Source organism: Balaenoptera ricei, chromosome 8 (assembly GCF_028023285.1).
Source record: "Balaenoptera ricei isolate mBalRic1 chromosome 8, mBalRic1.hap2, whole genome shotgun sequence".
Classification (NCBI taxonomy): domain Eukaryota; kingdom Metazoa; phylum Chordata; class Mammalia; order Artiodactyla; family Balaenopteridae; genus Balaenoptera; species Balaenoptera ricei.
Window position 1 is genome coordinate 72,461,985 of NC_082646.1, and position 12,977 is coordinate 72,474,961.

The window sequence follows — 12,977 nt, forward strand, 5'->3', positions numbered from 1 at the left end:
TTCTGTATTTCCATGCCACTGGGATAGCTTTCTCTGAACTCTACCACCAGCCCAGAGGGCTCCAGCCTTCTAGAAACACTTGCAGTTCCCTAACCTTACCATGCTCAGGATTCAGTGCCTTTCACACACCCTTCCCTCTGCCCACACATACTTCCTTCCCACCCCTTCTCCTTCCCTTATTCCCACATTCTTCTCTCAGCTTTGGGAGCATGTCCTGAGAAACCTTCCATGACCCCTCCCACCACCTTCCATTCTCACCTACTACTGCTTGGAGGCCCTCTGGACCTCCCTTAGCATCCCCTTGGTTACCTGTTGTTGTAGTTTTCGTGCAGCTTTGGGACTGTCTGTTGGTACACCTGTCTGTCTGGAGAACCTGATGAGCATGGAGCTGGGGGTAGGGAGGGAGACTGCCCAGGGGTACCACCAGACAGGGAGGACTGCAAAAACTCAGGAGGGGCAGGTGGCTTTGTCTCATGGATGTTAGGAAGCAGAGCCCTTTCCACGCAGTGTGTATGGTTGCAAAAGGCCCTCCAACTGTTGTCTCACTGAATTCTCTCAACAGCGTGGTGGAAATAGGTACCTTTGTCTCCGGTTTACCAGTGCGGAAGCTGAAGTTCCTTCAATAAGAACTCACCTAGTCAATCAACAAGTGTTAATTGATCTGATTGTTATGTACCAGGCACTGTGTCAGGAAGCGGGTGGGGTGGTGGGAGTGGGGAGGAGATACAGCCGTGAGCAGGTCAGACCTAGTGCCCACCCCTGGGATGATCCTCAAGGGACAAAGACGTTAAGCACTAATTTCACAGTGAATTGTTTAATTATAATTGTGATAGATTCCATGGAGGAGAAATAATGAGGGGGTAGGGTATTGTATGATGAGGGACTTGACTGAATCCCTGGGTCAGTGCCTCTCCTACCCTCCCCCCCACCCCCCCACCCCCCCTTCCCCAGCTCCCATTCCTCTCTCTATTGCTGCTGCTGGAGCTTAACTGCTTTCCACAATATTTGCTGTTCTGCTCCCGTTGACAGCCCTAATGGATTCTGCAGATGAAACAATCCCAGCCCTGCCTTGAGCTGTACTCGGATTGGCCCATTAGACAACGGCAGAAGCTGCCCTTGCTCTTGGTTCTAATTGAATAATTTACTGTAAATAGCCTTCATTTCCACCAGAGCCCAAGCTGGCTCCTTAGCCAAACGGAGGTGAGCAAGGGCTGCCTCTAATGGGATGCAGGAGCAGAAATGAGCAGTTGTCCCAGCAGGCATTGAATTAAATCAGAGACACTTAAGGCTTCAAGTCCTTCTTGTAAACGAGCCACTCCTGGTGGGGAGACACAGCCGAGAGCCCTGCAGAACCCAGGCTGCCAACTCCGGGATAGGATTTCCAATGAATTAGGAAGGCCCTTGGGCTGCGGGTGGAGGTGATGGAGTTTCCTCTTTCCTGCTACTCCTGCAGGTGTCCTTTTCACCTCTCTCAGGGGCAAGGTAGCATCTCTGCCTGAGACATATTTCTCAGCTCTTCCTTCCATGAGGAAGTATACTCCCACTTTGAGGCTAGCACGTGCCAAGTGCATGATATATTACATTGAATTATATTATATTATATTATATTATATTATATTATATTATATTATATTAATCTATAAGGGAGTTTTATGAATGATCTCATTTAATGCTCATGAGGCTCCTAGGAGGCAGGTATAATCAGAGAAACCACATTCATGAGGGTTGATGATTTTCCTAGGGTCATGTACTTATCAGGCACAGAATCAGGATTTGAATCCAGATCTACCAGACTCCAAAATTCAAGTTCATTCTGCAATACCAGTGAGGACAGATGGCATGGGGCAGAGGGGTTACCTTGAATTCATTCTTGGTTTCCTGACATGCTGAGCAGCTTTGGAGGGGTTCTACTCTCTCTGCTCAATAGGATGAGTCTGGCTTAGGGCAGTGGGAGGGGGCAGCCACCCAGCACGCTTGAAACAGGTCTCTCTACAAAGCTGGTGACACTTTATTTATTTATTTATTTTTAACATCTTTACTGGAGTATAATTGCTTTACGATGGTGTGTTAGTTTCTGTTTTATAATAAAGTAAATCAGCTCTACATATACATATATCCCCATATCTCCTCCCTCTTGCATCTCCCTCCCACCCTCCCCATCCCACCCCTCTAGGTGGTCACAAAGCACCGAGCTGATCTCCCTGTGCTATGTGGCTGCTTCCCACTAGCTACCTATTGTCCACTGTGTAGTGTATATATGTCCATGCCGCTCTTTCACTTCGAAAGCTGGTGACACTTTAGGCTTTAGCTGGGACTGTGGCTTCCCATCCCCTGATCCCTTTAGGACCCATAACTCTGTCCTTACGACTCACCAAAGGAACCAACCAATGAGCAACAGGAGAGATGCCCCCACTGTCTGTGCCCCTCTTCCTCCCACCATTTGGGTGCAGTGGTTGGATGCTTCATTTTTTGAGCACTGTTCTGTCCTCTGGCCGTGTCACTGAGGTCCGACACTTAATGAAGCTGGAGGACTCGTGGTTTCGGAGGTGGGAGCAGTGGGAGGCGCTGGTGAGAGGGAAGAGGGCTCAGCTGTGTGTGAAGGGTAGGGGCTGGGTGTTGCCCCCTGGAACAGAGTCAGGCTTCCTGTTAGCAAATGCTGGACCTGTGTCACTTCTGTTGCTCTTATCATCTTCACCGGCTCCAGCACCTCATCTCCCCTCTGATCATAAAACCTGGATACCAGTCCTCTGTCACCTACTAGCTGTGTGATCTGGGGCAGTGCACGTAGTTCCACTGAATTTCAGAGGTCTCATCTGCAACAAGGGGATGATGATAGTATTAAATGAGTTAATACTATATGAAGCATTTAGAACAGTGCCTGGCACATAGTACACACTCAAAAAATATTAGCAATTATTATTATTATTATTCTTTGCACTTTTATAACATCAGCCAGATTAACTCTTGGTAGGCCCTATCTCACCTTCCCGATTTTCTCTCTTACCTGTTCCCCATGCCCAGTGAATAGGAGCTGTGGCTCCTCTGAGAGCTAATCTGATTCACAATCCCAGCTTCAGCCATGTAGGTGCACAGTCCCACACTGAGCAAGATGGGGTTTCAGACATCCAGGATTTTGTCCCATTGAGGGAAAGAGGCATAAATAATATAGTCTGTGCCTAGGGCAGTGATACACGTGCAACCCAGATGTCCCCAAGAGGGCTCTCCAGCCTCTGGGAACACTTGCAATCACATGAACCAAGGTTTTGTTAGCAGGCAGCCTCCAACTGGCCTAACTGCTGGGAAGCTGTGGATGAAATGGAGGAATGAGGACATCTCAGCCGGATGTTTTAACAAAATCAAGATATATTAGGTTTATTGCACCCCCCTCAGCTGAGAGCCCAGCGGTTGCTAATGAAAAGGAAGAAATTGTTTGAGCATGATTTGTTCCATCTGGGTTCTAGCTGGCTTCTCCCTGACGGGCTCACAGGCCAGTGATTAGGAATCTGTTCTAGGATTTCATGGTCACCAAGATGTGTTTCTGGAATCTACCTCTTGGAAAATCAGGATATTCTCCTGCATTCAGGGACCCTTTCTCGAGGTCCCTCAGATACGACTTGATCAGATCCAGGAGGTCCTCCAATATTCTAGGGTGTGCTCACAGAATGCTAACTTGTTCACACTTTAAAGGGCCTTGGAACTTCCTGTGTCCTTAAACTTTCCTTACTGTCACTTGCCTTAAGCTTATTCCCTCTTCAACCTTTTTGCTCTGTCCCCTTTCTTCTCCATGATGAAGATGGAGCTAAAATAAGATCTGCTTGCTCACTGAGCTCTGATCACGTCAAAGCATTCACTCTGAGATGGTGGTATTTCCCTTTTTGGTTCTTTCATCAAACACATTGAAAACGGAACAAATACCTCATCTTGTTGTTTCTAGCTTTTTTCTTTTGTGCCATTCTTTTCAGGCTGCTGACTCACTGGGTTCCAAAAATATACCTTCTCAATAATGAAAGTAATGAAAGTAATAAAAATCGTGATACTCCTGATGATAAAGAGGCCTCGTGGGGCACTGTTATTGTGCTAGGTGCTTTATATGCTGTATCTAATTTTCTGCATGTCCCCTGGCAAAGCTGACCACGGGGCTGAACACACCGCAGACTCTCAGGACATAATAATAACTATTTATTTAGCTCTCAATCTGGCCTGACACTTCTGCATTCCTGATCTTATGTCATTGTTATAATAGCCCTGTAAAACAGATACTATTATTCTCAGTTGCAGATGAAGGATTAGGGCTCAACATAAATGTATTAAAAATTCATTCCACTCATTATTTCTATAGACATATCGAGTGTTTGCTAAGTGCCCAGCCCTTGGGACCAAGTGGTCCCCGCCCTCCAGGGTCTCACAGTCTAGTGGGGTCTGCAGAGCAGGGAACAGGAAGTGACAGTGAGTCTCTGGAATGATCTAAACCCCTAGTTTATTCTGGGCTTCTTCCTCCCTATACTTTTGAGATTCACTTTTTTTGTCTTTTATTCCAAGCATCACAAGGGGTATTTTATGTCCAGCCACATCACTATTAATTAAAGTCCTCCTCCGTTCTTTTCTCATAAGGGTCACTTTTAATCATAGTGTAAGAGTTTAATTTTTCTGGGCTTGAATTGCTGCCCTCCTCAGCTGTATCCTCCCACAAGTTCATACTTGTGGTTTCTCTGAATGTCTTGAAATCTGCTGTCCTCAAGCTCAGGATATGACAAGTGACAGACAACCATCTCTTGACTATTGCTTTACCCAGGCAAAGGTGACAGAATCTCCATTTTCTTCAAGGAGGCCTTCTTCATTGGCTTGGAAAAAGAGGTGGCAGAGAGGGAAGAATGGGGATGGGATGGGGAGGCAGGAGACAAACAGGTGGGCAGCTGATTTTATGGAGGAAGAAGAACACTGTTGTCTTGGTCTAACCTATGAGGCACAGGCAAGCCAAATGGGTGCTCAGTGCTGGGATTGGAGGCCCCGGAATCTGGATCGCCTTTATCAGTTAGGCTGCTTTTGGGTATACTAAACCAAAATCCTCACTTAGACAAGAACTTTATTATTTTACCTACTAGGAAGCCCAGAGGTGGGCCAGACTCAGCACTGGTTGATTCAGTGGCTCAGTGATCAAGAATGCAGGTTTTTTTCCTCTGTGTGCCTGCTTTCTTCTCCAGCTGGGTCCCCTCTTGATTGCAAGGTGGTCTCTAGCAGCAGTGGAGCAACGTGGTTCCTTGTTCAGGTCCAATGGGAGGGATACTATCTCATCTTGTGGCCGGCTTGCAGTTAAGGACAAAGTTAACTTTTCCTAGAAGCAATTCTGTCATGGCTCATTGGCTTTAATTGAGTTACATGCCTATTCCTAAACCAATTCCTGGCAGTTTGGGTGAAATTACATCATACAAAGTGGAATGGATTTGGGGAAGCAACCACCATGCCCATTACAGGGTCACATTTCCCAGGCATAAGCAAAGTGAAGAACCTAGTACTATGACAGTATATATTGATAGTTAGGGAATTAGCATAGAGAGTTGCCAGATTTAGCTAATAATACAGGATGCCCAGTAAAATGTGAATTTCAGGTAAACTCTAAACTTTTTAAGTATAAGTATGTCCTATGCAATATTTGCTAGTCTATGTGTCCCAATATTTGGTGCAAAGCAAAATGGGTTAGGTACGTGTTGGGCCATGAGACATAAGAAAAGATTCTAGGGGTTCATAGTGGGCTAGGGGCTTAGAATCAAGATCAGATCTGAGTCCTGCATTGCTTGTGTGAGGATAGTGGAGTATAAACTGGTTCAAACAGCAGAGGAGGGCTGGGGGCCTTCCCTCCACACCTGAGATGACTCCCTGTGGCCAGGATTTGGGAGAGAAAATGATTGCACCTCCTCACTCGGGGGGCCCTCGTTGACCCCATCCTGCCTTCTCTTTCCAGGGCCCCGACCGCTGTGGGCAGGCTTTGCTGCAGATTGGCGTCAACATGATGGCGCTGCCTGGAGGCCGCCACCTGGACTCCGTGCCCCTGCCGGGTCAGCGGTAAGTCCCACTGCTGTGTCTCAGGGCCAGGCCTGCCCCATCTGGACTCTGGCTGAGGCCCAGCCCCAGGATCCTGAGGTTTGCAGGTGGCCCCTTCTCTGTGTGCACTGTGCTGGGGAGGAGGCTTAGGACAAGGTATTGGGGATGCCACAGTCACTCAGCAAATACAAATGGAACTGGGCCCTGGGGCACAGAGGAGTCAGCCACATCCTGCCCCAAGGAGCTAGTTTAAGATCCAGGCAGACAATGAAGCAAAGAGTCAAGTGAAGTGTGCTGCTAAGATAGGGGACCCCAGAGGCAGCTCTGGATCCTGCCAGGGCCAGGAGGCTGGAGCCACTGGGGGAAGTGGCCTCTCTGAGCCTCTTGGAAGAGGTCAGCCTACCATTAGGTGGCTTTCTCTCAGAGCACCAGGGAGAGGAGTGGGCACAGAGCTGATCCTTGGCAAACACTTGTTGCCCTGAGCTGGGCAGTGTGGGGAGAGGGAGGGAGGAATACACTGAACAGCAGGTGAGGCCCGGATGATGAGCTGAGAAGGAAAGACCTGAGGCTCTAGAGCTGCCTTCACACAGGTGAAAGGGATGGGGAAGCAGGTGTAGATCTGACATGAGTGGTCCTGGAGGCCTGAGACAGAAGCTAAGGTGGAGGCACCAGGGCAGCAAATCTATGAGGACCAACTGTCCCGGTTTGCCTGGGACTGTCTGATTTTGGCACTGAGATTCCTGTGTGCCTGGAAACTCCTCGGTCCTGGGCAAACTGGGATGGTTGGTCACTCTAATGCAGGTTTGATCTATGGAGGAACTTTGCAGTTTGAGTGCTCAAGGCTCAAACTTAGCCCTTCATTTCTTGCTCAGACATTTTGATGGGGATGTTTCGAGGCAGCAGAATCCAAGTAGCCCTTGCAAGGCCGTTAAATCGTTGTTTTGTTCTGTAGTGTTTTGCTTTAAATATATTATGGTACCACTACCATCTCATCTCTACTAACCCCTCACCTGAATTACAGGGGGTTTCAACTTATTTACGTCATGCGTTTCTGTATTGTTTGTTTGATTTTTGAGTATTATTTTATAATCAGAAAAGAGTGGAACCGTTCTAGATGAAGAGGAATCTTAGTCTTTCCATCGCCTGTCCTGCCCAGGTAGTAGGTTGGAAACTGTGTATCCAGATGGGCTTTGGGACACCTCCACAGGACTCATGGGTGTTGGGATGGTCAGACCAGAGGCTGTGCTGGGGGTGGGGAAGCTGTCATCACAGGGCTGTTTAGGACAGTGGTTAGGAGTTGGGACCCACTCCTCTACCCAAACTTGATTCTTGGTTCTGCTACTTATTAGCTGTGACCTCGGGCTTCAGTTTATTGATCTATGAAATGGAGATATTTATACTTACATCATCGGGTTGTGATGAGGCTTTATAAAGACGTATAAAGATATATAAATCACCTGCATGAAACATAGAAACTGCTCAATCAACGTTAACTTCTTCTTTAAATAAAGAGTAAGTCCCCGGACTAGAGAATACGGAGCCAAGGTAGATCACATCCTGACACTCTTTCAGCCCCTGGGAACCACTGATCTCTCTCTTCCAAGCTCCTCAGAATTTTTGAAGATAAAAGAAAGTTAAATTACATAAAAATGATTTAGGAATCAGATCATTATCCTTTTGGAGTCAGGACAGGTTTTCTAACTGATATTGTACAGTAAATACCTTGGGAGGAAAACACCAGACTAATATGATTCCACGAACACTGCAACCTGCAAAAAAAATGTTTGTTTAGAATGTCTTCAACCTTACAATTCTGTTAGAGCAGGGCAGGCTGCAGAGAGAAGGTGGTATTTCCTTTAATATAGTCATAGCCTGGCATTGGCAGGGCAGACCTCCCCAGGACATTGGGGGAATAGAATCCTATTAATCCTCTACCACCCTATTAATCGTCTGTGTTCTAGAGGCATGTGCATGAGCGACATTCACAGCGGAGGCTCATGTGTATTTACAGGATGTCAGAGGGGTTCATTTGTCCAATCTGATGCCACATTATGGGCAGACAATAGCAGCCACCTCTTCTTTCCTCTTGTTCCAAGCTGTAGAGACCTCTCCGTGGGGAATAGCACCGTGGTTATTGTCTCCAGATAAATACTTAATGCTGGATAATTGACTTCTTTCCGTTGTGTTCCACTGAGACTGAATTTCACTCTGGAGTGCCATTTTTCATCTCAATGTACAAAATAAATAAATATGGTCAAGTTGTGTGGGATCATCTCACAGCCTGGGTGAATCATGTGGATTAGGCCTTTGGTATTTGAGATTCTTACAGGTAAATAGCATCGAATAGGGCTTTTCTAGGTGCAGGCTCCTGGAAGAGAACAGAGGGCAGGGGGCAACTGAGTCTGAGGCCAGGCGTTGGGATCCTGAGCTGAATTGGTGTGGGCGATAGGAGGGTGTGTGATAGGTCTCTCAACACTGACTGTGTCTGAATCTCCTGGGAGGTTTTCGTATTTAAAAATAATAAAACAGACAAGCCAAAGAACAAAACCCTACTCGTGGAAACTTTAATGTGGGAACTCTAAGTGGTTGAAAGCATATAGGCCTTGGAATCAGACTTGGGCTCAAATCCCAGCTCCCCTTCCTATCAGCTGTGTGACTTTGGCTGCCGCCTAACCTGTCTGAGCACCAGCTTTACTGTCTGTAACAGGGTGTCAGTCATAAGTGCTTTAAAAGGTCGTGTAAGTGCTGGGGTCCAGGAAGGAAGGTCTCTCTAGGCCTCGGGGTGCCAACCCACACATCACCAGGCCATGCCTGTAACACTAATACACCCCTCCTCCCTCCCTCCCTCAGCAGTGGAAACCCTCGCAAGCTCAGGTTCAGATACTTCCCTGGAGGTTCACGGACTTATTGGTGGGATTGAAGGGGACAGGGGATCAGCACTCCGGGTAGCAGGAGACTGTAGCTGCTGTGTCTCTAGCTGATCTTTGATTTCTTCTTGCGTCTCTGGGCTCCCATCTTTGTGTCTGGTACATTGATTCCCTCCATTGGCTCTGGGCTGGGTGGTAGTGGTGCTGGGACCCAGCCATGGTGGTCTGGGTGTTGCCACCTGTCGGCCTGCTCCCAGGGTTGTGCTTTCCACCATCGCAGCATAGCCCTCATCTTCTGCAGGGATCCTGATGGCCCAGTCCTTTGATCTGACTCTCTCTATGGAGAGATTCCTGCAGGGTGGGCTGGAGGCCAGTCTGAGGGATGCACTCAGGGCCACATCCAGACATGTCCTCCCTCTCCCTCCCTCCCTCCCTCCCTTCCTTCCTTCCTTCCTTCTCTCCTTTCTTCCACTACTTCTCTTACCCACAGATCAAGCTGGGACACTGACATTTTCTCTCTGGTTTCCTGCCAGTGAGGGTGGGAATACTGATGAAAGGGCTGGGCTTCACTAACCCCCATGACAAAGTTGGCTCACTCTCATCCAGCATTTGCTAAAAGCTGGATGCTTTTACACATAGCAACTCAGTCCTCACGATAGCCCTTGTGTATTATTATCTCTATTTTGCTAATGAGGGAGCCATAGTTTAGGTCCTCTGGGAAGCAGCCATTGAGGTGGAGTTGAGATTTCAAGATGGTTATTAGGGAGTGCCTTTGGGATAAACACCTGTGGAAGGGAGAGGAAGGAAGCAGGCCTGGGCAGGGGGAGCTGGGGAGCTGGGGAGCTGTGATGCCTGCTTGATGATGACTCAGCTGACCTCACAGGGACCTTTGGGATCAGAGTTGTTCATTGGCCAGAACCTTCATATCCCACCTTGATCTGTCATTGGAGTGTGTGGGCAGGCATGACCTCAGGTGAGGTGGCTCTGAGGCAGTATCTGGGGGGCCTGCCAGCTGGGGACAGCAAGTCCTTCCTTGAGGGGGAATCTGAGGGGCACATACAACATCCATCCCATGAGGAAATGAGGCTTGAGGAGGTTAAGTCACCTACTTGTCCAGGAAAGGCTGACAAGGATCAGAGCAGAGATACAGGTTCCCAGACGGTGCTTGAACATGAGTGCCGGCCAGCATTCTATCCTGGCTGTCTTTTCCACGATGTTCTTGAGGGCATTGCACAAGCAAATCATTCACTCATTCAGGTAGTCGTTTATTTACTAGCCTTCCACATAATTTCTCAAAATATGTATTGAGTGCAGATCATGTGCTTTGTATGGGGCTTGTGTGCTTAAGGACATGATTGTGACCAAATGCGGTGTGGTCCCTTCCCTTGTGGAACTCACTACTTTATCTCTTGACTTGATCAGGCCTGGTTTTGTAGCAAGTATACAACCTGAGGCTTTTATTTGGGGTGTCTCCCTGTGAGGGAATCGCTTTCTCACAATGTTTCTGTTCAGCCTGGAGTCTGAGACGAGCCAGGGCTGGATACAGCTGCAGCTAGTGGCAGGCGGCCTCCTGGGTTGCCCCTGGCCTGCTGGCGAGGACCCACCCAGCTTCCCCGAGCCAGTGGGGCCATTGCAGCCCAGCCCGTCTCCAAGTAGATAATGGCTTGCATGTGTACACCCTTGGTCTGTGGCTGGTTTTCTGCTGCTGGGCTGCTTTCTGCGCCTGCGGTGAAATGTGCAGACTGTAATTGTCAATGGGATAATTGGATATTTTTCTGTTGTTTAAAGCGAAAGGAAGGCTAATCAAAGCTAGAATCAAATTCCCTTCCTTCTCTCATCTCCCAAGAGAAATCCACAGAAACACAGGGCGTGACTTTGTAAAGGCAGAGGGACAATGATTCAATAGATATTTTTAAGAGGAGAGGTTGGATTTAAATTCCCTTATGGTGCCGGGAACTGGGATCATAGAGGTATTCAATGTTGTTGCTGGAAGTTTCCTCAGGGCTCCCTGCATTATAAGATAGGGAAATTGAGGTGCAGAGAGGGAAATGGAGCTGCCATAATACTCTTCAGGCCCCTTCCTGCTCTTTGCGGAGTCCTGCCTTTCCTGGGCTCTGTTTCTTAAGTTTAATCTCCCTCCTAGCCTCCAGTAAATTCTGGCAGCTCTGTGTCCTAGCCCCAGTGGAATCTTCTCGTTAGCAATGATCTGTAATAGATATCAATTTCATTCATTCACTCGTTCATTTGAATGAAATTTACTTCAGGCTAAGAACTTACTCTGGGCCAGGCTGTGAGTAGTACTATAATGAGTTATGTAAATGTCATCCTTCCTACTCAGTAATAAATGTCCTGAGGGCCAAAGTCATTTCTGATTCATATTTGTGCTCCTTTGGTCAAAATGCACACAAAAGGAACTCAAAAATTGGTTGTTGAATGAATAAATGTTTAATAAATGTTTGAAAACTAGCAGCTGAGGAGTTTCAGGTGACTGTGAGAAATTTAATTCCATAGCTTGGATTTTGTTCCTTTCTCCAAGACACTCCTCTGTTTGTCTCCAGCAAGCTATTCTCATTCTTTATGGTAGAAAAGTGCCGCTTGGAGGGAAAGGATAAGCTAGAGTTTTACCTTGATTAATTTAAATACTGTTTCTGAATGGAAGCCAGAGATTTAATGGGTTGAAGGAGTCAGACAGTTGGAGAGACATTATTTTTTCTTCTAAAGAATAGTGATTCAGAAATATTTTTAATCTTTGGTTTTAATTCATTGGAAAAAATGTCTCTGCAATTTTGTCATTAAATGTCTTACAGGAGAGCACACTGTAGTGGGGAGGAGCAACCAGGGACCAGAGGCTGGCCTTCCTTCCATCCTGTCTTCCTTCCTCTCTTTCTTCCTTCCCAGCCCTGGCTCTACGCTAACATGCTGTGTGTTCTCAGACAATCCTTTTCCCTTTCTGAGCTTCAGTTTCTTACTCTGAGAATGAGGAGGTAGGCAAAAGTTTCCCCAGGGACCCTTTTAGCTCTAACTTCTAGAAATCTGTGAGTGACTTTTGGATAGTCTTCCCTTTTCTCGACAAAAGTATCCCACTTTAGTGCCTCAGGGCTATGAAAGAATCTCATTGACCAAAACAAACAGGGTCTTATTCCTTCCAACGAAACTCATGAAGAGGTTTAGTGTTGGCCTTGTAGCTGGGATGGAAATTGTAAGACATTTTAGTTTGGGAGCCCCTTCCAGCATTTGAGGGTGTGCCCTATTCAGGTTTTATGGAAGCCCCATGGTACAGCCTGGAGAAGTACTCTTCTCCAGCGGAGGGGATAGAGCGCCCTGCTTTGCTAGGTTATAATACAGATAAATCCACGAAACCTAGCACTCCAACATGCTTCTTGATTTGAAGTTCTTAGTTTTGACTGAATTCATTCCACCCCTCTGACTACTCTTAGCAACTTGCCATCTTCCCAACATGTGGCTCCTCGCCTCCACTGCTTTGCACATGTTGTTTCTTCTGTCTGAAATCCTATCCAACTCTGCTTCTTCTCCTGGTGAACTTGAAGGCATCCTTCCAGTGTTGGCGTGGGAAGCTTTCTCAGATACCCTAGTTTGAGCTGAACATCCTTTCTGTGCTCCCAAAATTCTTTCTTCTTACTTCAAAACGCCATATGGAGCATACTGAACCATAATTGCTTATTTACAATCATTCATTTATTCATTCAGTAAATGTTTATTGAGTGCCTATGATGTGTCAGGTGCTGTGCTAGGTGGAGAGATTATGTCTCACTGTAATCGAAGGTCCTGCCCTCTTGGAGATCATATTCTTACCATCTCTCCTTTATAATCCCAACACCTAGCCCAATACCTTGGCCCACTGGGGTGCTCAGTAAAGTTTGGAGGCCATTACCAAGTGTTCTTGGCATAGAAATGTATTCTTTCAGAAAACTCTCCACTTCACACAGCAGGTGGAATAGAGTAAGGTAGAGAAATACAAATTACAGATTTTGAAGGAATAATTAAAGTTTCATTCTGAGTGAAAAGAAGTTAAAATGAGCCAACAGTAACGTAGGCAGAGATTTCCATAAA

The 12,977-nt window shown here is 46.9% G+C and overlaps 1 protein-coding gene across 2 annotated transcripts in view; it reads left to right on the forward strand.

Moving 5' to 3' along the window:
- INSC (INSC spindle orientation adaptor protein) overlaps positions 1–12,977 on the forward strand; it is a 120,878-nt gene that overhangs the window by 26,232 nt on the left and 81,669 nt on the right. For both annotated transcript variants that reach the window (XM_059929571.1, XM_059929572.1), the window contains exon 2: positions 5,960–6,060. In XM_059929571.1, the coding sequence (XP_059785554.1) occupies positions 6,005–6,060 (56 nt within the window). In that variant the 5' untranslated portion in view covers positions 5,960–6,004. The remainder of the gene's footprint in view (positions 1–5,959; positions 6,061–12,977) is intronic.